General features: G+C 40.5%; 1 protein-coding gene across 1 annotated transcript in view; it reads left to right on the top strand.

Annotated features, from left to right (window-relative positions):
• Positions 1 to 23,668, top strand: part of LOC148122448 (tRNA (carboxymethyluridine(34)-5-O)-methyltransferase ALKBH8-like) — a 44,658-nt gene that overhangs the window by 16,490 nt on the left and 4,500 nt on the right. Inside the window, 3 exon segments of the mRNA XM_087905959.1 lie at positions 12,841 to 13,172; positions 13,174 to 13,328; positions 13,331 to 13,521. Coding sequence (XP_087762085.1) covers positions 12,841 to 13,172; positions 13,174 to 13,328; positions 13,331 to 13,521 — 678 coding nt within the window.

Genomic DNA, 23,668 nt, shown 5'->3' with positions numbered 1-23,668 from the left:
CATCTTTGTGGCATATAAACTTTTGTAGTAAGATCTGATGATTCTCTGAATTTCCACTGTGTCTGTGGTTATGTCCCCCTTTTCATTTCTGATCTTATTAATTTGCATGTTTACTCTCTGCCGTTTAATTAGTTTGGATAGGGGTTTGTCGATCTTGTTGATTTTCTCCAAGAACCAGCTTTTTGTTTCATTGATTCTTTGGATTGTTTTCTGTGTTTCTATTTTGTTGATTTCAGCCCTCAGTTTGATTATTTCCAGTCTTCTACTCATCCTCGGTGAATCAGCTTCTTTTTTTTCTAGTGCTTTCAATTGTGCTGTTAAATCTCCAACGTGTGCTTTCTCCGTTTCCTTTAATTGGGCACTTAGTGCTATGAACTTTCCTCTTAGCACTGCTTTCATAGTTCCCATCGGTTTGAGTATGTTGTGTCTTTATTTTCATTAAATTCAAGGAAGACTTTAATTTCTTTCTTTATTTCTTCCTTGACCCAGGGGTGATTTAATAGTTATCAGTTCAACTTCCATGAGTTTGTTGGCTTCCTGGGTGTAGCATTGTTGTTGAATTCTAACTTTAATCCATGGTGATCTGACAAGACACAGGTGGTTACTAATATTTTTTTGTATCTGTGGAAGTTTGCTTTGTTACCAAGTATGTGGTCAATTTTTGAGACCGTTCCATGGGCAGCAGAGAAGAAGGTATATTCTTTCCTATTTGGGTGGAGTGTTCTATAGATGTCTGTTAAGTCCATTTGATTCAATACCTCCAATAATTCTCTTATTTCTCTGTTGGGTTTCTGTCTGATTGATCTGTCCATTGGAGAGGTGTGTTGAAGTCTCCTACTATTAGTGTGTGTGGTTTGATGACTGCCTTGAGTTCTAGAAGTGTTTCTTTTACATAAGTGGGTGCCTTTATATTAGGGGCATAGATATTCAAAATTGAGACTTCCTCCTGACGAATTGTTCCTGTTATGAGTAAGAAATGTCCATCTCTATCTCTTCTGATAGATTTTAGTCTGAAGTTAATTTTGTTAGATATTAGAATGGCCACACCTGCTTGTTTCTTAGGTCTGCTTGCCTGAAAAACCTTTTCCCAGCCCTTCACTCTGAGTAGATGTCTGTCTTTGTGGTTGAGGTGTGTTTCTTGTAGACAGCAGAATGTTGGATCCTGTTTTCGTATCCAATCTCTAAGTCTGTGCCCTTTTATAGGTGAATTGAGTCCATTGATATTAAGTGATATTAATGACCAGTGGTTGTTGACTCCGGTTATTTTGGGGGGGGGTGTAGTGGAGTGTATGTTTCTCTTTCTTTGAGTTCTGCTTGTGAAGGGTCACTAGATGCCTGAGTTATTGTAGGCAGTGTTAGGAATGTTGGATTCCTTGGGTTGTGATTTGCCTTCTAATACTTTCTGTAAGGCTGGATTTGTAGCTATGTATTGCTTAAATTTGTTTTTATCCTGGAATATTTTGTTTTCTCCGTTGATAGTGAACAATAGCTTGGCTGGGTAAAGTAGTCTGGGTCTTGCGTTCATGGTCTCTTAGTTTCTGCAGTACCTCTATCCAGGACCTTTCATGGTTTCCATCGAGAAGTCTGGTGTAAGTCTGATAGGTTTACCTTTATAAGTTACTTGATCTTTTTCCTTTGCAGCTCTTAATATTCTCTCTTTAATCTGAATGTTTTGTGTTTTGATTATTATATGGCGAGGGGATTTTTTTTTATCCAGCCTATTCAGTGTTCTGTATGCTTCTTGAACCTTCATAGGAATATCGTTCTTTAGATTGGGGAAGTTTTCTTCTATAATTTTGTTGAGTATATTTTCTGGACCTTTGATCTGCAATTCTTCTCCTTCTTCTACCCCTATTATTCTTAGATTTGGTTTTTTTATTGTGTCCCACATTTCCTGAATGTTTTGTGATGAGAATTTGTTGGATTTGCTGTTTTCTTTGGTCAGAGTGTTTAATTTCTCTATGGTGTCCTCAGAGTCTGAGATTCTTTCTTCTATCTCTTGTATTCTGTTGGTTATGCTTGTTTCTGAAGTCTCTGTTCGTTTACCTAGATTTTCCATAGCCAGCCGGCCCTCGGTTTGTGATTTCTTCATTGACTCCATTTCAGTTTTCAAATCTTGAACTGTTTCCATTACCTGTTTGATTGTTTTTTCTTGGTTTCCCAGTATTTCATTTATGGATTTACTCATTTCTTCAAACTTTTTGGTATATTTCTCTTCCATTTCTTTACTCATTTCCTCAATTTTTTTGTTATACTTATCTTCCATTTCTTTACGGCAGATTTTCTCCTCCTGTTTAAGTTCCTCTATTATTTTCATAAAGAAGCTCTTAGAGTCAATTTCTTCTATTTCTTCTGGAGTAGGGTGTTCAATTCTTCTAGTTTCGTGATGCCTGGATTCTGGAGATGTCATGTTGCCTTTCAGGTTGTTGGAGGAATTCTTGCATTGCTGCCTGCCCATCTCCTCCTCTCTGGATGAAACTCCTCAGCACTCTCTGGATAGAACTCCTCAGTACTCTCTGGATAGAGCTCCTCAGCCCTCTCTGGGAAGAGCTCCTCAGCACTGCAGCAGGGATAGCTGGTGTTTCCAGGACCCAGGAGACAAAAGGGCAGCAGCAGTGGGGGCAGGGAGGTGTCCTGTGGAACACCAAAGACCGTGCAGCAGAAGCTGAGGGGGGAGGGGTTGTGCTCTCTTCTGGGACAGAGAGCCCAGGCAAGCACCCATTCACCTCTCTGGATAGAACTTCTCAGCACTGCAGCAGGGATAGCTGGTGTTTCCTGGACCCAGGAGACAAAAGGGCGGTAGCAGTGGGGGCATGGAGGGGTCCCGTGGGACACCGAAGACCCTACCACAGAAGCTGAGGGGGGAGAGGTTGTGCTATCTTCTGTCTGTTTGTTATTCTTATTTAAGTATTTATTGATTTAAGTATTAAGTGTTTAAATATTGGCAGCATATCTTTTTGTCATTAAACTCTTTAAAAAGTATTATTTTGACTATATTTTGAATTCCAAATTGATAATATATTTTATATTTTGCTACCCTCCTTTAAATTTCTGCTTCATTTTTGGTAATTTATGCTGATTTGAATTCTAACTTAATAATTATTTGTGAAGATATATGTAATTTACCATTAAAATTCTTGTGTCTGGAATTTATTTTATGTCTTCATTGAATTTTTTCTAGTTTTTTGAACATATTAGCTTAGTTATTTTAAAGTCTTTGAGGTTTTATTTATTCATTTTTTTGAAAGTAATTTTATTAAATTATAAAAGTTTCCATTTACGCCCCTCTTCCCAAAACCCTCCCACTCCCCCCACTCCCTCTCCTTCTCCCTCTTCGTCCCTTAGGGCAGTCAGGGTTTCCTGCCCTGTGGGAAGTTCAAGTTCCTTCCCCCTCCCTCCAGGTCCAGGAAGGTGAGTATCCAAACTGACTGGATCCCCAAAATCCAGTATATTCAGAGGAAACAAGTCCCAGTGTCATAGTCAATGGCTTTTCAGAAAGACTTCGGGTCAGCCACATTCAGAGAATCCGGCCACATTCAGAGAATCTGGTTAGATCACGTCCTCGTTCAGTCCCAGTCCAGCTAGCCTTGGTAAACTCTCATTAGATCCGTCCCCTTGTATCAGTGGGTGATAGCATCCCTCGCAGTACTGATTTACTTTTTCATGTTCTTCCTCCTTCTGCTCCTCATTTGGACCTTGGGGGGCTCAGTCCGGTGCTCCAATGTGGGTCTCCGTCTGTATCGCCATCCTTCGCCAAATGAAGGATCTATGGTGATAAGCAAAATATTCATAGTATGGTTATGGGCCAAGGCCGGTTCAGGCACCCTCTCCTCTGTCCAGAGAACAACCTGGGGATCTCTCCTTGGACCTGGGATCCCATATATAATCAAGTCTCCTGTAAACCTTAAAATGACTCCCTTAGTTGAAATATATTCTTCCCTGACCCCATATTGATCCTTCCTCCCTCCCCCCCATCCCGGTCCACTGAGCTATCCCCATTCCTCCCCTACTCCCTTCTCTCTAACCCTCTCCCCTTACAACAACCCTCCCACCCCCCCCCATGCACCCGAGGTCACCTGGGACTCTTGTCTATTTCCTACCTCCTGGCGGATAGCTAAATAATCTTCATCAGGTTCATCTTCTTATTTAGCTTCTCTAGGATCACGAATAATAGGCTCAAAGACCTTTAATTATGGTTAGAATCCACTTATGAGTGAATATATACCGTGTTCCTCCTTTTGGGTCTAGCTTACCTCACTCAGTAAAGCGTTTTCTATTTCCATCCATTTGCATGCAAAATTCAAGATGTCATTGTTTTTTACCGCTGAGTAAAACTCTAATGTGTATATGTTCCACACCTTTTTTAACCATTCTTCTATTGAGGGGCACCTAGGCTGTTTCCAGGTTCTGGCTATTACAAATGGTGCTGCTATGAACATAGTTGAGCAAACGCTTTTGTAGTATGTTCGGGAATCTCTAGGGTATATTCCCAAGAGTGGAATTGCTGGGTCCTGAGGGAGGTTGACTCCCAGTTTCCTGAGAAACCGCCACACTGATTTCCACAGTGGCTGTACAAGTTTGCATTCCCACCAACAATGGATGAGTGTTCCCCTCATTCCACATCCTCTCCAGCATAGGCTATCATTGGTGTTTTTGACTTTAGCTATTCTGACAGGTGTAAGATGGTATCTCAAAGTGGTTTTGATTTGCATTTCCCTGATCGCTAAGGAGGTTGAGCATGTCCTTAAGTGTCTTCTGGCCATTCGAAGTTCATCTGTTGTGAATTCTCTGTTAAGATCAGTACCCCATTTTATAATAGGGTTAATTAGAGTTTTAGTGTCTAGTTTCTTGAGTTCTTTGTATATTTTGGAGATCAGACCTTTGTCTGATGAGGGGTTGCTGAAGATCTTCTCCCAGTCAGAAGGCAGCCTTTTTGTCTTACTGACAGTGTCCTTTGCTTTACAGAAGCTTCTCAGTTTCAGCAGGTCCCATTTATTCATTGTTTCTCTTATTGTCTGTGCTACTGGGGTCCTACTTAGGAAGTGGCCTCCTGTGCCTATATCTTGTATACTACTTCCCACTTTCTCTTCTATCAGGTTCAAAGTGGACAGATTGATGTTGATGTCTTTAATCCATTTGGACTTGAGTTTTGTGCATGGTGATAGATATGGATCTATTTTCATTCTTCTACAGGTTGACATCCAGTTATGCCAGCACCATTTGTTAAAGACGCTTTCCTTCTTCCATTATATACCTTTAGCTCCCTTGTCAAAAATTAGGTGTTCATAGGTTTCAGTGTTAGTATCTGGGTCTTCTATTCGATTCCATAGGTCGACTTCTCTGTTCTTATGCCAATACCAAGCTGTTTTCAATACTGTAGCTCTGTAATAGAGTTTGAAGTCAGGGATAGTAATGCCTCCAGAAGTTCCTTTATTGTATAAGATTGTTTTGGCTATCCTGGGTTTTTTGTTTTTCCATATAAAATTGATTATTGTTCTCTCAAGGTCTGTGAAGAAGTTTGATGGGATTTTGATGGGGATTGCATTGAATCTATAGATTGCTTTTGGTAGAATTGCCATTTTTACTATGTTGATTCTCCCAATCCAAGAGCAGGGGAGGTCTTTCCATTTTCTGATATCCTCCTCAATTTCTTTCTTCAAAGACTTAAAGTTCTTGTCAAATAGGTCTTTCACTTCCTTGGTTAGAGTAACTCCAAGATATTTTATGCTATTTGTGGCTATCGTGAAAGGTGATGTTTCTCTGATTTCCCTCTCTGCTTCTTTATCCTTTGTGTATAGGAGGGCAACTGATTTTTTGGAGTTGATCTTGTATCCTGCCACATTACTAAAGGTGTTTATCAGCTGTAGGAGTTCTTTGGTAGAGTTTTTGGGGTCGTTTATGTACACTATCATATCGTCTGCAAATAACGAAAGTTTAACTTCATCCTTTCCAATTCGAATCCCCTTGATCCCCTTATGTTGTCTTATAGCTATTGCTAGAACTTCAAGCACTATATTGAAGAGGTATGGAGAGAGTGGACAGCCTTGACGTGTTCCTGATTTTAGTGGAAAGGCTTTGAGTTTCTCTCCATTCAATTTGATGTTAGCTGTTGGCTTGCTGTATATTGCTTTTATTATATTTAGGTATGATCCTTGTATCCCCAGTCTCTCCAACACCTTTATCATAAATGGGTGTTGAATTTTGTCAAATGCTTTTTCAGCATCCAATGAAATGATCATATGGTTTTTTTCTTTCAGTTTATTTATATGATGGATTACATTGATAGATTTGCATATGTTGAACCATCCCTGCATCTCTGGGATGAAGCCTACTTGATCATAATGGATAATTTTTCTAATGTTATCTTGGATTCGGTTTGCCAGTATTTTATTGAGAATTTTCGCGTTGATGTTCATGAGTGAGATTGGCCTGTAATTCTTTCTTCGTTATGTTCTTGTGTGGTTTTGGTATCAGGGTAACTGTAGCTTCATAAAAGGAGTTAGGCAATGACTCTTCTGTTTCTATATTGTGGAATACATTAAGGAGTATAGGTATTAGCTCTTCCTGGAAGTTCTGGTAGAATTCTGCATTGAAACCATCTGGTCCTGGGCTTTTTTTGGTAGGGAGATTTTTGATAACAGATTCTAATTCTTCATGACTAACAGGTCTATTTAGATTGTTCACCTGGTCTTGGTTCAACTTTGGTATATGGTACTTATCTAAAAAAATGTCCATTTCTTGTACATTTTCCAACTTTGTGGCATATAAACTTTTGTAGTAAGATCTGATGATTCTCTGAATTTCCACTGTGTCTGTGGTTATGTCCCCCTTTTCATTTCTGATCTTATTAATTTGCATGTTTACTCTCTGCCGTTTGATTAGTTTGGATAGGGGTTTGTCGATCTTGTTGACTTTCTCCAAGAACCAGCTTTTTGCTTCATTGATTCTTTGGATTGTTTTCTGTGTTTCTATTTTGTTGATTTCAGCCCTCAGTTTGATTATTTCCAGTCTTCTACTCCTGCTGGGTAAATCAGCTTCTTTTTTTTCTACAGCTTTCAAGTGTGTTGTTAAGTCTCCAACGTGTGCTTTCTCCGTTTTCTTTAATTGGGCACTTAGTGCTATGAACTTTCCTCTTAGCACTGCTTTCATTGTGTCCCATAGGTTTGAATACGTTGTGTCTTTGTTTTCATTATATTCAAGGAAGACTTTAATTTCTTTCTTTATTTCTTCCTTGACCCAGGGGTTATTTAGTAGTTGACTGTTCAACTTCCATGAGTTTGTTGGCTTCCTGGGGGTACTATTGTTGTTGAATTCTAATTTTAATCCATGGTGATCTGACAAGACACAGGTGGTTACTAATATTTTTTTGTATCTGTGGAAGTTTGCTTTGTTACCAAATATGTGGTCAATTTTCGAGAAGGTTCCATGAGCTGCAGAGAAGAAGGTATATTCTTTCCTATTTGGGTGGAGTGTTCTATAGATGTCTGTTAAGTCCATTTGATTCAGTACCTCCAATAAATCTCTTATTTGTCTGTTAGGTTTCTGTCTGATTGACCTGTCCATTGGTGAGAGAGGAGTGTTGAAGTCTCCTACTATTAGTGTGCGTGGTTTGATGACTGCCTTGAGTTCTAGAAGAGTTTCTTTTACATATGTGGGTGCCTTTATATTAGGGGCATAGATGTTCAAGATTGAGACTTCTTCCTGATGAATTGTTCCTGTTATGAGTATGAAATGTCCATCTCCATCTCTTCTGATTGATTTTAGTTTGAAGTTGATTTTGTTAGATATTAGGATGGCCACACCCGCTTGTTTCTTAGGTCCATTTGCTTGGAAAACCTTTTCCCAACCCTTTACTCTGAGTAGGTGTCTGTCTTTGTGGTTGAGGTGTGTTTCTTGTAGACAGCAGAATGTTGGATCCTGTTTTCGTATCCAATCTCTAAGTCTGTGCCTCTTTATAGGTGAGTTGAGTCCATTGATATTAAGTGATATTAATGACCAGTGATTGATGACTCCGGTCATTTTTTTGGGTAGTAGAGTGTATGTGTTTTCCTTCTTTGAGTTGTGCTTGTGAAGGGTCGCTAGATGTCTGAGTTAATGTAGGCAGTGTTGGGAATGTTGGATTCCTTGGGTTGTGATTTTCCTTCTAATATTCTCTGTAAGGCTGGATTAGTAGCTACGTATTGTTTAAATTTATTTTTATCCTGGAATATTTTGTTTTCTCCGTTGATAGTGAACAATAGCTTGGCTGGGTAAAATAGTCTGGGCTTGCATCCATGGTCTCTTAGTTTCTGCAGTACCTCTATCCAGGACCTTCTGACTTTCATGATTTCCATCGAGAAGTCTGGTGTAAGAGTGATAGGTTTACCTTTATAAGTTACTTGACCTTTTTCCTTTGCAGCTCTCAATATCCTTTCTTTAGTCTGAATGCTTTGTGTTTTGATTATTATATGACGAGGGGATGTTTTTTCTGATCCAGTCTATTCGGTGTTCTGTATGCTTCTTGAACCTTCATAGGAATATCGTTCTTTAGGTTGGGAAAGTTTTCTTCTATAATTTTGTTGAGTATATTTTCTGGACCTTTGAAATGCAATTCTTCTCCTCTTTCTACTCGTATTATTCTTAGATTTGGTTTTTTATTGTGTCCCACATTTCCTGAATGTTTTGTGATGAGAATTTGTTGGATTTGCTGTTTTCTTTGGTCAGAGTGTTTAATTTCTCTATGGTGTCCTCAGAGTCTGAGATTCTTTCTTCTATCTCTTGTATTCTATTGGTTATGCTTGTTTCTGAAGTCTCTGTTCGTTTACCTAGATTTTCCATAGCCAGCCGGCCCTCGGTTTGTGATTTCTTCATTGACTCCATTTCAGTTTTCAAATCTTGAACTGTTTCTATTACCTGTTTGATTGTTTTTTCTTGGCTTCCCAGAATTTCATTTACGGATTTACTCATTTCTTCAAACTTTTTGGTATATTTCTCTTCCATTTCTTTACTCATTTCCTCAATTTTTTTGTTATACTTATCTTCCATTTCTTTACGGCAGATTTTCTCCTCCTGTTTAAGTTCCTCTATTATTTTCATAAAGAAGCTCTTAGAGTCAATTTCTTTTATTTCTTCTGGAGTAGGGTGTTCAATTCTTCTAGTTTCGAGCTCCCTGGATTCTGGAGATGTCATGTTGCCTTTCAGGTTGTTGGAGGAATTCTTGCATTGGTGCCTGCCTATCTCCTCCACTCTTGATGAAACTCCTCAGCACTTTATGGATAGAACTCCTCAGCACTCTCTGGGCAGGACTTCACAGCACTCTTTGGATAGAGCTCCTCAGCCCTCTCTTGGAAGAGCTCCTCAGCAGTGCAACAGGGCTAGCTGGTCTTCCCAGGACCCGGGAGACAAAGGGCCCACAGCAGTGCGTGGGGTGGAGGGGTCCCTTGGAACACCGAAGACCCTGCTGCAGAAGCTGAGGGGGGAAGGGCTGTGCTCCCTTCCCGGACAGGCAGACTGCCCAGGCTAGCACCCACTCAGCTCTCTGGGAAGAGCTCCTCAGCAGTGCAACAGGGCTAACTCTTATTTATTCATTTTTAAGATGGAAAATAAATCTTTTCTTGTTTTATTTTTGACTGGACACATGTTAATAGTTGGTTTAACATATTTATAATCTAGATCATTACAAAGTAATTGAAATGATGATATGTAAAATTTTTAAATTTATTTACTTTAGAGTGTGTGCATGTGTGTGTGTGTGTGTGTGTGTGTGTATTGATGTCAGTTGCCAAAGTGTACATTTGTAGATCAGAGAACAACTTTAAGAGTGAATTCTCTCCTCCCAGAGGTGAATTCAGGTCATTGGGTAGTAGCAAGAGCTTTTACCTACTGTGCCATCTCCCTAGCTTAATTCTTAATTAAATAATTCTTAATTAACTCATAATGCTTAATTCTTAATTGCATTGGATATAGAATAACTATTTTTCTATGGCATAACAGCCAATATATTACAGAAAATAGAGGTCAATAAATACAAAACATTAGGATGAAAACAATTGTATAAACCCATTCTTATTTCCAAGTAGTACATCACTTGGTATATATATATATTATATATATATACTACTATAGCAAGTAGCAAATCAACTGAAAGAAATGTGAGAAACTTAAAAAAACAATTGATAAGATCAGTAATAATATACATGTTAAATATGTTATATTGGTTTTAATCTATATAAAAAGTAAAATGTTGTAGGAGACTGCTTGTTTGTTCCTGGCTGCCCAGACCATGAAATAATCACACAGAAACTCTATTATTTAAATCACTGCTTGGCCAATCACTTAAGCATATTGCTAGCTAGCTATATCTTGGGTTAACCCATTTCTATTAATCTGTGTATCACCCTGTGACTGTAGCCTACCAGCAAGGTCCTGGCGTGTCTGTCCCTGGCTGAAGCTACATGGCTTCTCTCTGACTCCACCTTCTTTCTTCTAGCATTCAGTTTAATTTTCCCCACATTGCTCTACTCTGCCCTATCTCAGGCCAAGGCTAACCTATAAAAGCAGCACATCTACAGAAGGGCCTCCCACACCACTGAAATACCTGAGTGATGGAAGGATGTGGAGCTTACTCATGGAACTTGAATTCTCTCAAATTTTGTAGAAGTTGCCTTCTTGAAACACTGTCTTAAAAAGTTGTGATATATAATTTTACATCTTTTATAAAAGGACAGATAATAGTGAACAGAGTATCTCTGGAGAGACAGAGGCCATACCTTGTGATTAATAGGTGGCCAAAAAAGTGTCTAAACCTAATGGAAATAATAATAGATATCTCCTTTTATGTCTGTAAAAACTGAGGGTCAAGTTTCTGAGAATACATAAGCAGTTGAAAACAGACCTTCACAGCCAGTCTTTCTGAAGTGAAAACTATTTTGCTACTTCCTTGTCTTTCTGGAAGTGATAGTTACAAAGAATCCAAATAACTGTGAAAAACATACTCCAGAATTTAAAAAGTGAAAGTTCTGTTCATTTTCCTACTGAAAAAGTGGAAGAATCTCATTAAATCAATATCTCTCTCTCCCCCCTCCTCCTCCTCCTTCCTCTGCTTCTTTTTCTTCTGTCCTTCCCGCTCCCTCTTTCTCTTCCCCGCTTCCCCACCAGCAGTAGTTATACACCCTTTCTTTTATATATACTAAATTATTCTTGGGGCTAGAGAGGTGACTCGTACTTCAGAGCACTTTTCTGTGCTAGCATGAAGGCCAGAGTTCAGACCCTAGCACCCACATGAAAACTGGGCATGCTCCTCACATGCACACCTGTAACTCCAGTGCTGAGACTGACAGAGATAGGAAGATTTCTGGCATTACTGGCAGGTAGTCTAGCAGGCAGTCTAGCTCGTTCTAGATTCAAGAAACCCTTTGTCTAAAGGGAGTAAGGTGTAAAGTGGTAGAGGTGGGCACCTTGTGCCTTCTTCTGGCTTGGGGGTTTATTTTTCTAGTCTGTCTTTACCTCTGGTTTTTGGGCTTTGATCATGATTGCTTTGAATATGCATCAAGATTATTATTATGGCTTTTGTTATTAGTGTTGTTATTTGATGCAAAAACCCACAAAGTATGATTAATAATTTATTAAGGGGTACAATGGAAAAACAGACTCATGAATACAGAATGACTTAGATGCAGCTGCTGATTCAGCTGCCATTGTCCTACTGTTCTGCGATGATGAGGTGATGAGGGTGATGAGGACCAACTGCAAGGCTTGCTCCTGCTCCAACCACCCAAGAAAGAGAGTGTACATCCCCTCCTCAGTTTTGTTTGGTCACTTATCCTGAGAAACCATGCCCATAGGCCTAGTTATGCAAACATCAGTTATTATTATTGATATATGCTTATGATTAATTAATTATATATATTAATAATATATAAATTATTATTATAACTTCTGGACAGTTTATATTAAGTTGTATAGATTCTTTTGTCTGGTGCGGGAGAATTGTCTGTATTCTGTCAATCATGTTTTAAATAAATGCTGATTGGCCAGGCAGGAGGTGTAGGCAGGAAAACCAGACAGGAAGTGGAAATGATGCAAGGAGAGCAGGAGAATTCTGGGGAGGAGGAAGCTGATTCCTCCCACACCTGCCCAATGTGATTATTTTCTTTGGAGCTAAACAGCTGGGGGAATTGGGCAGGACAGAAATCCGAACAAGCAGGCCCGGCCTTTTCATTTTACATTTGTCTGTTTCCAGAGAGCAGTAAATTAAGACCAACAAGTACATATAAACTGATCAGTTTAATTCTTTAGTGATTGGCGTTGTGCTCTATTGTGGCCAGTTTATAGTCACTTCTTTCTGTTTCTCCCTTTAGTTTCAAGTTAAACTTGCCATTGTACCTTGAAGGCCCTCAGACCATCTTCTGTCTCCAACATTGTATGATTGCTAAACCCTTCGCTTTGCTTTCTAACATCCCAGCCACTCTTCTGCTGATCTCCTTGGGATTCCGCCCTGTGCTTGCGCAGCATGGGTCTCAAAGATGCCTTTAGAGGACTTTGTAGCCTTTGGAGGTATTGCCTGCAGTTCCTCCTTTATCTGTGATTCTGTTCCCTGCGTTCCAGGACTTCCCTGTACTCAGAACCTGGTGTTCTCAGGCCAGGGAATCTTGGGTTTCCATCTTGTAATCTATTTCCCACACTGTGAATTAAATTCATTCAGGTCTAGTCTGCAGACTTGCTTACCAGTGCCTTAGCCAGATGTTTTATGTACAGTTTGAGACACCTACACATAGTCCTACATTTAATTATAATTTTCCACATCCTTTTTCTCCTCTGGATTGATAAATAATAATCATTTCATTTTAAATTTTCTTTTAGGAGCATAGAGTGGCAGCTCTCCAAGAACTTGTCCATCTCCTGAGACCTGGTGGGCAGGCCCTCATATATGTCTGGGCAATGGAACAAGAATATAAAAATCACAAATCCAAGTACCTTAGAGGAAGCAAAACTTGCCTACAAGATAAAGAGGAGATAAACAATGTCATAGCCCCTGAAGGATTGCTAGTAAATCAAATGTCTGATGAAGGTAGTGAAGACCTAGCATCTTCTGTCCCCTCCACTGATAATATCAAGGAAAAAAGATGTAAACCAAGAAAAGTTCCTAATTCTGAGCTGCCTGTTCATACAAACCGGACTTCTTTTCATTCCCAAGGTGCTGGTTCCATGGCACCTCAAGAGAAATCCTGGTAAAGAGAAAGCTGCTGAGCCTTCTGGCTTCGCAGGATGCCCTGATCAATGTCCTGTGTTTCATCGTTATTACCATGTTTTATGTAATGGAGAATTGGAGGCTTCCTGCCAGGCTCTGGGTGTAGCATTCTGCAAAGCTACTATGATGAGGGGAATTGGTGTGTTGTTCTTCAAAGGGTCTGTTCTGAACATATCAGGTGTAAAGAAAAATATGCCTATCTATTTCTTCGAAGGAGGCTAGTTATCCCTTTAACTAACAAGGAAGTTTTGGAAGACATTACCAAAGGAAAACTGAGAGCAGAGATTACAGAGGTAACTGTTGTGCCCAGATCACGACCCCCAGAGAGAGACCACCAGAGAGGCCCAGACTGTAATAAACAAGGTTTAATCAGCATAATGCAAGCATGTTTGGAACTCATCTCCATCCCCGTTACAAGGTAGAGAGGAGTTGTATCTCCTCTGTGGGGTAAGCTTTTAAAGGCATAACTACAAAGAGAATCTTTGAAGATGCTTTGGCATGGGTACAAGGACTTTTGCTCCCTCACATTCTGTTAAGTCAGCTTTTTCCTTGTTTTTAGAGCAAGGCCACTGTTCCTGAGTTAGGCCATCTTTATCAGCCTGTACCAGGTGGCTGGCTGGGCTGAGCTAAGTGACCTTGTGCTCAGAATATCCTGGGTGGGAGAGGGGAAGGCCACTATCTTCCTGGGAAAACATTCTGCTAGGAAATTTCTTCTTGCCCCTTTGAGAATAAGGGGTGAGGGTCCCACAGTAACATTCTATCTGGGATTTTTGGCTGACTTCATAAACAGGTTCCTCTTACATGCCTTCTAAGTATGATGTTGAAAAATGATTGGCATTAACTTGTGAAAGGTCTGTGATCTTTGTGTAGGTGTACAGCATTTTGAAGCTAAACTTTTCTTATAAAGTGTTTATAAAGATCCTAAACTATGTAGGATCAAAGTGAAGCACTTATGTAACCTTTTAATGACTTGAAGACTCCTGGATAACAGGACACTCTCTGAAGTGTTATCTACAACTGATTGTTCCCAAGAAAATCATAACAGGCTGTGGATGCCCAGTAAAACTTTAACCATATACACAGAAAGAAAGAGAAAAAGCAAAGTTAGCTGGTCCTAAATCAAAGTTTGACTATGTCGTTTGTGAACTTAAGTTTCCAAGTAAACAAGTTAGCCATGTTGATTGACCATAAGAGAAAATTTCTTAAAATATATATTGGCTCTTTAGGCTAATTTGAATATTTATTTATTTATGGATATTTTAGAAAGAAGCTTAAAGGTAAGCATAGGGTCATACCTGTAGTATTAGCTGCTCAGAAGTCTGAGCCCCAGAGGTCAAAACTGGTTAGAGTTACATAGCGAGACCCCCGTCTAGAAGTAAAACAAAAATAAGAGAAATTTCTTCCTTGTGTCATTTCCACCATTTCTTCTCCTTAGAAATGGCATCCTTGGGTCTCAGCCATGAGTATAGTTAACAAGTAAGTTCATTGTCCCTGTAGTACCTGATCTCAACTTACTGCATGTTTTCTCTCCATAGAATTAAGAAGTGTTTGTAGGTGCTTTGTTACTTCCCATTTCCAGCAGCTTCAGGCTGTCTACCCCCACTGTTGGGATTGGCGTTTCCTTGAGACTAAAGAACTGCCACTGTGACATCTTGGTGGCCTTCTCCTAAAGTCTTTAGTAGATAACTTTTAATTTCTTCATAAAACAATTGTTATAAGCTAAGAAAAAATATGAACTCTAGCTGACAATTAGGATTTTTCAATTATGACTATAATTCTGAAAAATTATTTATCTTTAGTTAATGAAGGAAATGATCTCTAGTTTTATTAGAATATTAAGAAACTGTGATGTATTGTGTCTCATAAGTCACTCTTTTATTGTATACCAGCTTTTGAATGAAAGTATCTAGTGGATGAGAGGAGCAATAATTTGATTAGAAATATTGGCTGTCTACCTATCATTTTAAAATTTTATGATTTTGTATATAACCAGTTCAAATTAGAACCCTGTGAATTTAAAGGCTAAGAAATAATAATGGGACTATGTCAATTTGATTCATGTTTTCCATCCTTAAAGAATTTTAACTGAAAATTTGAAAATATAAATTGTTATAATCTTATGGAGGCTGTGAACATGCATTGCTTTTTTAGCTTCTGACTTTTTACACACAATTGTGGCTATGTCTGACTTGAAATAAATTTGTCTTGTGTGCTGTGTCAGCATCATGACCGGAGCAACTAATGGTTTCTCTTTCATTCCAGTTTGCAGATGGCTCTTGTTCAAGTACCCTCCCCTATCGTGTGAACCAATTTAACAAATACCCATTTTATAATAAATATGCATTCTGTTGATTAAATTTTTCTAGAGAACCCCATCTAATACACCAATAAAACAGTATAACAAGTACATACATAGCATATTTATATTGTGTTAAGTATTAGAGGTAAACTAAAGATCATTTAAAGTCATGGGAATATGTGTGCTAGATACATTTAAATTTTACTTTATATAATGTATTTGAGTTTCTTTGGATTTTGACCTCATCCAGAGGTACTGGAACCAACCCTCCTGTCCCCCACCCACCCACATGCAGATACTGAGAGTTGTTTCCAGTTGGAAATAAGGTCAGAGACAATATAACATATGCCAAAAAGTCGCTGGCTATCATTCTGAGATTGCAAGCTCCTTGAAACAAGTGACATCCTGAGTTCTACTTTGAATGGAAATTCGGGCTGCTGTGTGAAGATTTGACAGTAAAGCTATTAGAGTGGAAGTAGAAGAAGCGTTTAATGCAATCCCAATGAGAAGTCACGATTGGTTTGCTATAGTCAATGTGTTGGCATTGTACATAGGAGAATAGTAAGCATTGGGTTATAGATTTGGAGGTAGAAATCCAAGAATTTCTGCTGAATTCCATGTGTTGTGAGAGGATACAAGGGGCCCACATTAATGTGTGAAACTTCTCTATGTTCTGTGCAGTCTGTTTCCTAGGGCTGCCAGTCTTCAGTCCAAATGAAATTTTGATTTATCCTTTTTTCCTCTTCTGTGATGCCAGGCATGAGTCTCCTATGGTGGTACCCCAAGTTAATCTTCTAGATAATGCATCTCCCAACAGCCCCAGCACCTTGGATATTCCTTCCACTGCTGAGCAGTTAGGATGTGCAGTCTGTATAAAAATAGGAGTAAGCAGAACACAGTGTAACAATTGTAATCATAAAATCCCTTCAGGAACCATTAGACTGATACAGGCACACACACACTAGAGGACTCCAAATCATGTAGGCAGCAGGACAACATAAAACTAATGTGGCTCCAATGTGGGTCTCCGTCTGTATCGCCATCCATCGTTGGATGGAGGATCTATGGTGATAAGCAAAATATTCATCAATATGGTTATAGGCCAAGGCCGGTTCGGGCACTCTCTCCTCTGTCTAGAGAACAATCTGGGGATCCCATTTATAATCAAGTCTCTTGTAAACCCTAAAATGACTCCCTTAGTTGAGATATATTCTTCCCTGATCCCATATCCATCCTTCCTTACTCCCCCATCTCAGTCCCCCGAGTTTTCCCCATTCCTCCCCTACTCCCTTTTCTCTAACCCTCTCCCCTTCCAACAACCCTCCTACCCACCCCCCCATGCACCCGAGGTTACCTGGGACTCTTGTCTATTTCCAACCTCCAGGAGGATAAGTACATGATTTTCTTCAGGTTCACCTTCTTATTTAGCTTCTCTAGGATCTCGAATAATAGGCTCAAAGACCTTTAATTATGGCTAGAATCCACTTATGAGTGAATACATACCATATTCCTCTTTTTGGGTCTGGCTTACCTCACTCAGTAAAGTGTTTTCTATGTCCATCCATTTGCATGCAAATTTCAAGATGTCATTGTTTTTTACCGCTGAGTAAAACTCTAGTGTATATATGTTCCACACCTTCTTTAACCATTCTTCTATTGAGGGGCACCTAGGTTGTTTCCAGCCCCCTATGGTCAAAATGAGGGGCAGAAGGAGGAAGAACATGAAAAAAAACTCAGGACCGTGAGGGGTGCAATCACCCACTGATACAAGGGGACTGATCTGATGAGAGTTCACCAAGGCCAGTTGGACTGGGACTGAACGAGCATATGATCCAACCAGATTTTCTGAATGTGGCCGGATTCTCTGAATGTGGCTGGCCCAAAGTCTTTCTAAAAAGCCATTGACAATGACTCTGGGACTTGTTTCCTCTGCATATTCTGGATTTTTGGGGATCCAGTCTGTTTGGATACTCACCTTCCTGGACCTGGAGGGAGGGGGGAGTGTCCCACGCTATCCTCGCCAGCAAGAACCACGTGGGACACAGGATCCTACTGCAGAAATAGCTTTAATGCCCCTTGGGAGAGCGAGCATCAGCCAACATGGCGGAGACCCAGATATGAAGGAAGTCATCCCTTATATATGAAACAGACCCTGCTTTGGAACGTGTCACTCTTGGATTGGTCTGCTGCTCCCAGTCCCAGGTGATGCCTTGGGAGTCGTGGAAAGTTACCAACACGTGTGAGCTTTCTAGCTCACCTGGTGGTGCAGCGCCATCATATGGTGGAGAGTGTGGCTGCGGCCCTCTACATCTCCCCCTAAATTTACTTCTTTGCAGAAAGGCAACTCCCTCAGAAGGTAAAGATAGAGGTCGCACTTCCCAAAATGAAAACATTAAAATGGGCTTACACGGAATCTGCCCCTAGGTTCATGACACCTGGAACCTATCCGGCCTGCCCTCTGCCATTTTTCTGGGAAAGGGAACATACGGCAGGAAACCCTTATGCAGGGCGACTTATCTCTCAGAGAGGGCCATTCTCTGTGCGATGCTTTTCAGCTCCACAACCTTCAGGGCTAGCTAAGCCAAGCACTCCACCCTGTGCCATGGACCACAGTCCTAGGGGTGCAGGAGCTGGTTGGCTTAAACCTTACTGCTTTACCATAGATAACCACATATCAGAAGAGGCTCCCTGTTCCAGGGCAGACAGTGCTGTGCAAAAACAACTTTATCCCTATGGCTTTGGGATTAGAGTCAGCAGACCATCCAGAGGAGAAACACTATTCCATAGCATAGGACCGTTCCAAAACATTTCCACTCCCACCCATTCTTTGAAGTAGGGGATGAAGGACACGACTCAGGACTGGAATCCGTTGGCCAGGCTTATGTCCACTTGCGTGGAGTTGATTGTCACGATGGACCATCTCAAGGAGGACAGCAAATCATCAAAATTCTCCTGCAAGATACAAAGACAATTCTCGGGACAAGTTAGCCACTTTTATAAAGTTCTCATATGGTACACTGGTCACACATAAGGCTGGAGTTTTCCATTCACAGCCCAATTGGGCAAGCTGCCATAAGATATCCACCTGTTCTTTATTCTACCTCTAATAGATGTATCTATGGTAGCCTGCTGATCCAGGGCTGTAGCCACTGTGGTAGATAACTGATTGAGGGTCTCTGTTTTCCATGGTATAGGCCGTGCTGCCATTTAAAAAATGTATAATGAACAGAGCATCGGGGGCAGTTCCTTTATTATTCCCCCTTTTTTCAATTTTAACAAGAACTGGTAAGTTCTCCAGTCCAATTACCTAGAAGATAACTAGACAATTGCTTAATAATCTGGGATCGCAGGGGCACAACTCTCCAGCTGCATCAAGAAGTCTGTAGTATCCAATTCTTAATTTGAATAACCATGGCATTTTGTAACCTGTCTTGAAGATACCCATAGTGTTTAGGAGAAATAACTGACAGGATAAGGGAAACTGATAGCAAGCAATAACTGACAAAACAAGGGGAAATCCAGCAGCACAGCAATGGCACAGCAACAACAACATTGCAATGTACAGCAACAACAGCACAGCAATAACTGACAGACCAAGGGCAGGAGCTGGACCATCCCTCAGGAACCCGCCAGCTCTGCAGCAATCAGGTCAGACAGCTCCATAGCAGAGGCTTTGTCCTCAGGCCTCTGGACAGATGAATCCACAGCATGAATAGTACCCAGATGTATGTCAGCATTCCTAGAAAAAAAATCTCCCAAAATAACATTTAAGAGTATTAAAAAACTCAGTGTAAAAATTTAGCACAGTCAGTACTGGAAGTAGGCAGGTCTTGAACTTAGAGACCTATGGTCTCTGTTCCAAAGAGCAAATCTTGTTTGCCTGTGCCATTACAGCAGGCCTTAGAATTAAACCATTTTAAATCTGGCACAGATGAGATTATTGCTCCAAAAATATGAGAAAACCGTTTTCCTGTTCCCAGCCTGGAGTCCTAAGATGACGTGGCCACTGGGAATCAAACTTGTAATCTCTGGAAGAGCAGGCAGTGCTCTTAACCTCTGAGCCATTTCCCCAGCTCCCCTATTCAGATGAAAAAAACCTCTAGGTCTAGCATTGTTTATCCCACCCGTTGCCTCAGGCAATAGGTCTGCCTTTGTTACCTAGGATACCGGTAACCAGGTTGACGCGCTTTTATTCTGATAATTACAACCAGCCCTGCCTGAAGTCAGCAAACTTTAGCATAGCCAAATGGAACCAGAGCCATTTTAGCCTCAGAGACCAGCACAGTTTTTTGGTACATTGTAAGCCTTCTGGCCTGGATGCTTGTGGCACCGCTCTCATTTTCAGTAATGCTGTGACACCCTCCAGGCCAGACACCAACTGAGACGGCGCAACGTGCCCCCCACCATAGCCACAGAGCAAAGCTCCGCTCCAGCCGCCCTTTAGCTGTAGCTGCATTCATTCCGAGTCCAAACTGTTGTACGGAGCAAAGCGGAATTCAGAGAAGCAGGCTTGCTGCTCTGCAACCATTGAAAGGACCTCATTTAATCTTTTAGGGAAATTGGGCGCCGTTAGTCTCTCTGGCTATTTCCTGCTGAATTGGGACGTTGCATTTTAGGGGTATACACTACAACATTTCAGGAGGTCTCGGTGATTCAAACCATATAAATCCCAAGTACACCTTTAGGCTCTCATTTTCTGTGAAGACGAAAACAGAACCTCTCCTCCAAAACATCATATTCTTAAGCCCATGTTTTAAATTTAAACTACCTTTTTTAGCAGTTCCTAAATTTAAATATCTTTCTCCTGTCCAGTACATAAAAAACAACGCAAAAAACATTCTCTCCCCTATTCTTTACCGGAGGGTCCTTTTTAACTTATCTGAATGTGCGCACAACCTCCCACTGCTGTTCAGTTTCTGATACGCTCTCTGGACTTTAGAGTCATACCTCTCTGAGCATGCAGGCCTGCAGTTCTGAATCCTCCTTGTGTCCAAGGGGTCTCCGGCGGTGTGAGCAGTTGTCAGGGTCCCCCGGCGTCCCGGGTTTCAAGCACCAGAAGTCCCACGCTTCCTCTCGCCAGCAAGAACCACGCGGGACACAGGATCCTACTGCAGAAATAGCTTTAATGCCCCTTGGGAGAGCGAGCATCAGCCAACATGGCGGAGACCCAGATATGAAGGAAGCCATCCCTTATATATGAAACAGACCCTGCTTTGGGACGTGTCACTCTTGGATTGGTCTGCTGCTCCCAGTCCCAGGTGATGCCTTGGGAGTCGTGGAAACTTACCAACACATGTGAGCTTTCTAGCTCACCGTGTGGTGCAGCGCCATCATATGGTGGAGAGTGTGGCTGTGGCCCTCTACAGGGGAGGAACTTGAACTTCCCACAGGACTGGAAGCCCTGACTGCTCTTAGGGATGGAGAGGGAGGAGGAGGGGGAGGGGGGAGGGGGAGAGAGTTGGGAGGAGGGGCGGAAATGGAAACTTCCATAATTTAATAAACTTTGAAAAAAAAACTAATGTGGCTTTAGTTTTAGTTAACCATAAAGATAAGATAAGTCCTTAGGAAAAGCCAGACATTCTGGGCATAACCATCGAATGCCCTCTGGAAGAAAGAAGAGGGGAAAAGTAGTGACAAGGAAAGGTTGCTCCAAGTTTTCTTGCTTACTCACCTGATGTGATTACCCACCTGATATGGTTCTATTTAAAGGCTCCCAAACCTTTATACAAACAAAGAAAAGAAAAAAATTATGTGTGAATGAAAAAAACAAATATAAAATATCATTTCAGACCACAAAATCTCCACCTTTAAAAAAAAGCAAGTGAACATTTGATTAATTAATAGAAATTTGTAACAAGCATCTTAAAGAATGTCTATTCTGTCTTTTAGTCTCTAGAAAGGAAAATGGGGATTTTGAGAAAATAAAAGATGTGCTGGATTTGAAATAGCAAAAGATATGCTAAAGTTGAAACAATAGAGTAAAGATTATCATAGCCCTAGAGCAAAAGTGATGTTCAAAACCAGGAAGCATTCTATAAAAGAAAGCACATAAAGCTATCTAAAATGTTAATGGCAAGAGAATTTTGTTGGATTAATGAAGATCCTCTTTACTTGTGGTTTTCTGAATAAACTATAGAGGCCTTGTGAATATGTAACATTTGATGCAGGCATATAATGTGACTTAGGTCCTAGAACCAGTCCGTAGATCCAATACTCTTTGAGTGAGAACAAGGCTAGATTTCTTTAAGGAAGGAACCTGCTACACTGCCTAATACCTACACAATTAATCTTTCTCACACAGTTCTGAAAATAGACTATAACTTTCAGGTAGAATATTTGGATTATATACAAAGAGATAATCATGCATTTATCCATGACTAGATACCGGTTCTGAACTAGAACTAATTTTAAGAGACTCAAAATGTCACCATCAGTAATTAGAATTAAGGCTTAAGGACAGTAGATCATCGATGGAGTTTAGCTCAGTAGCCTCTCACAGTGGGTCTAGTGGATTCTTCAATCCATACTGTGGTTATCTCCCCCAGTTCTAGGACACACAGTTGGCGTGGAAATACTCAACAACTGGCACTGGTTCTCTGAACTATGGAGTGTCCTAAGTTGCTATTTAAGAAATGACATCTGGAAGCCAATGGGACAAGCTTCCTAATGGAAGCAGTAAGGCAAAGCCAAGGTCACATGCCTGCAAAGGTTGTAGAGATTAGCACCACCTTTAGCATTTGCAGGGTCTGTTTTCTTTGAGTCCGGGATAGTGGTTTTTACCATACCCCATTTCAGCTCTTCTTTTTGTACAACATAGAAAATAGATGACTCTTGAAGAATTATCAAAAAATGCAACCATGTCATGACTCTTATGTAGCTACTATTTTAGATATGGGAATTTTAGAATACTTTAAATAACTGTAAAGACTTAAGTAAATTCATTATTATTGTGACATTTAGAGTTTATGTGAGACAAAGTGGCACAGAAATTTATAGACTTTGGTTTACATGTTGGATGGACTTGAACACAGTGGAAGTCAGTCTTTACAGGAGTCAGAAGGTAAGGGAATATTTTCCATGATTATACTCATTGCTGATAATGTTGATGTTCTCCATGGTGACATATCTACCTTAAAATTTAAAATTCTGTTTGTCATTTTACTTACCTAATGTGGATCATAAAATGTGGTGGTGATTTGTAGAAAAGATTACATCTGAATACAAACTACTCTGATGGTCAGAGAAAATTAGTGATCTGTTCCAATGTTAGGAACCTACTAAGATTGGCTAGAGTCTTGGCTCTAGAGGGGTTCCCAGGTGTCCAAGGAGATTTCCCCAAATAGGTCCGTGGGCAGCAGAGCAGAGGGTGCCTGAACTGACCTTCTCCCATAGACATACTGATGACTATCTTGCATATCACCATAGAACCTTCATCTGGCAAGGGATGGAGATAGAGACAGAGACCCACATTGGAGCACTGGACTGAGCTTCCAAAGCCCAGATGAAGAGCAGAAGGAGGGAGAATATAAGAAAGGAAGGCAGGACCAGGAGGGGTGCGTCCACCCATGGAGACTGTGGAACTAATCTAAGTGGGAGTTTACCAAGGCCAGCTGGACTGGGTTTGAATGAGCATGTGATCAAACCAGATTCTCTGAATGTGGCTGACAATGAGGGCGGACTAAGAAGCCAATGAAAATGACCCTGAATTTTGTTTCTACTGCATGTACTGACTTTTGGGAACCTAGTCTGTTTGGATGCTCACCTTCCTAGGATGGAGGGGGGGCTGGACTTCCCACAAGGCAGGGCACCCTGACTTCTCTTAGGACAGGAGGGAGAAGGGGAGTGGGGGGAGTGAAAGAGAAATGGGAGGATGGGAGGAAGTGGAAATTTTAAATAAATAAATAAATAATTTTTTTAAAAGAACCTACTAAAAAATATTTTTCTTGTTTCCTACAGAGCTTGTAACAAGAATGCAATGAATATAGAAGGCACTCATGCCATGATGATGGAAGTCACAAAATAATCCCATACCATTTCCGAATTATAATTAATAAAAGGGTTATTTGTTTAAGGGAAAAAACTTAAACATCACTGCTCTAGATAACAGTCCTCTGTGTGAACAGGAACAGAGTCTAGCAGCT

Source organism: Myodes glareolus, chromosome 4, assembly GCF_982192425.1.
Source record: "Myodes glareolus chromosome 4, mMyoGla1.1, whole genome shotgun sequence".
In the NCBI taxonomy this organism is placed as follows: domain Eukaryota; kingdom Metazoa; phylum Chordata; class Mammalia; order Rodentia; family Cricetidae; genus Myodes; species Myodes glareolus.
Note: the sequence above shows the minus strand (reverse complement) of the source record. Positions and strands in the feature narration are given on the sequence as shown.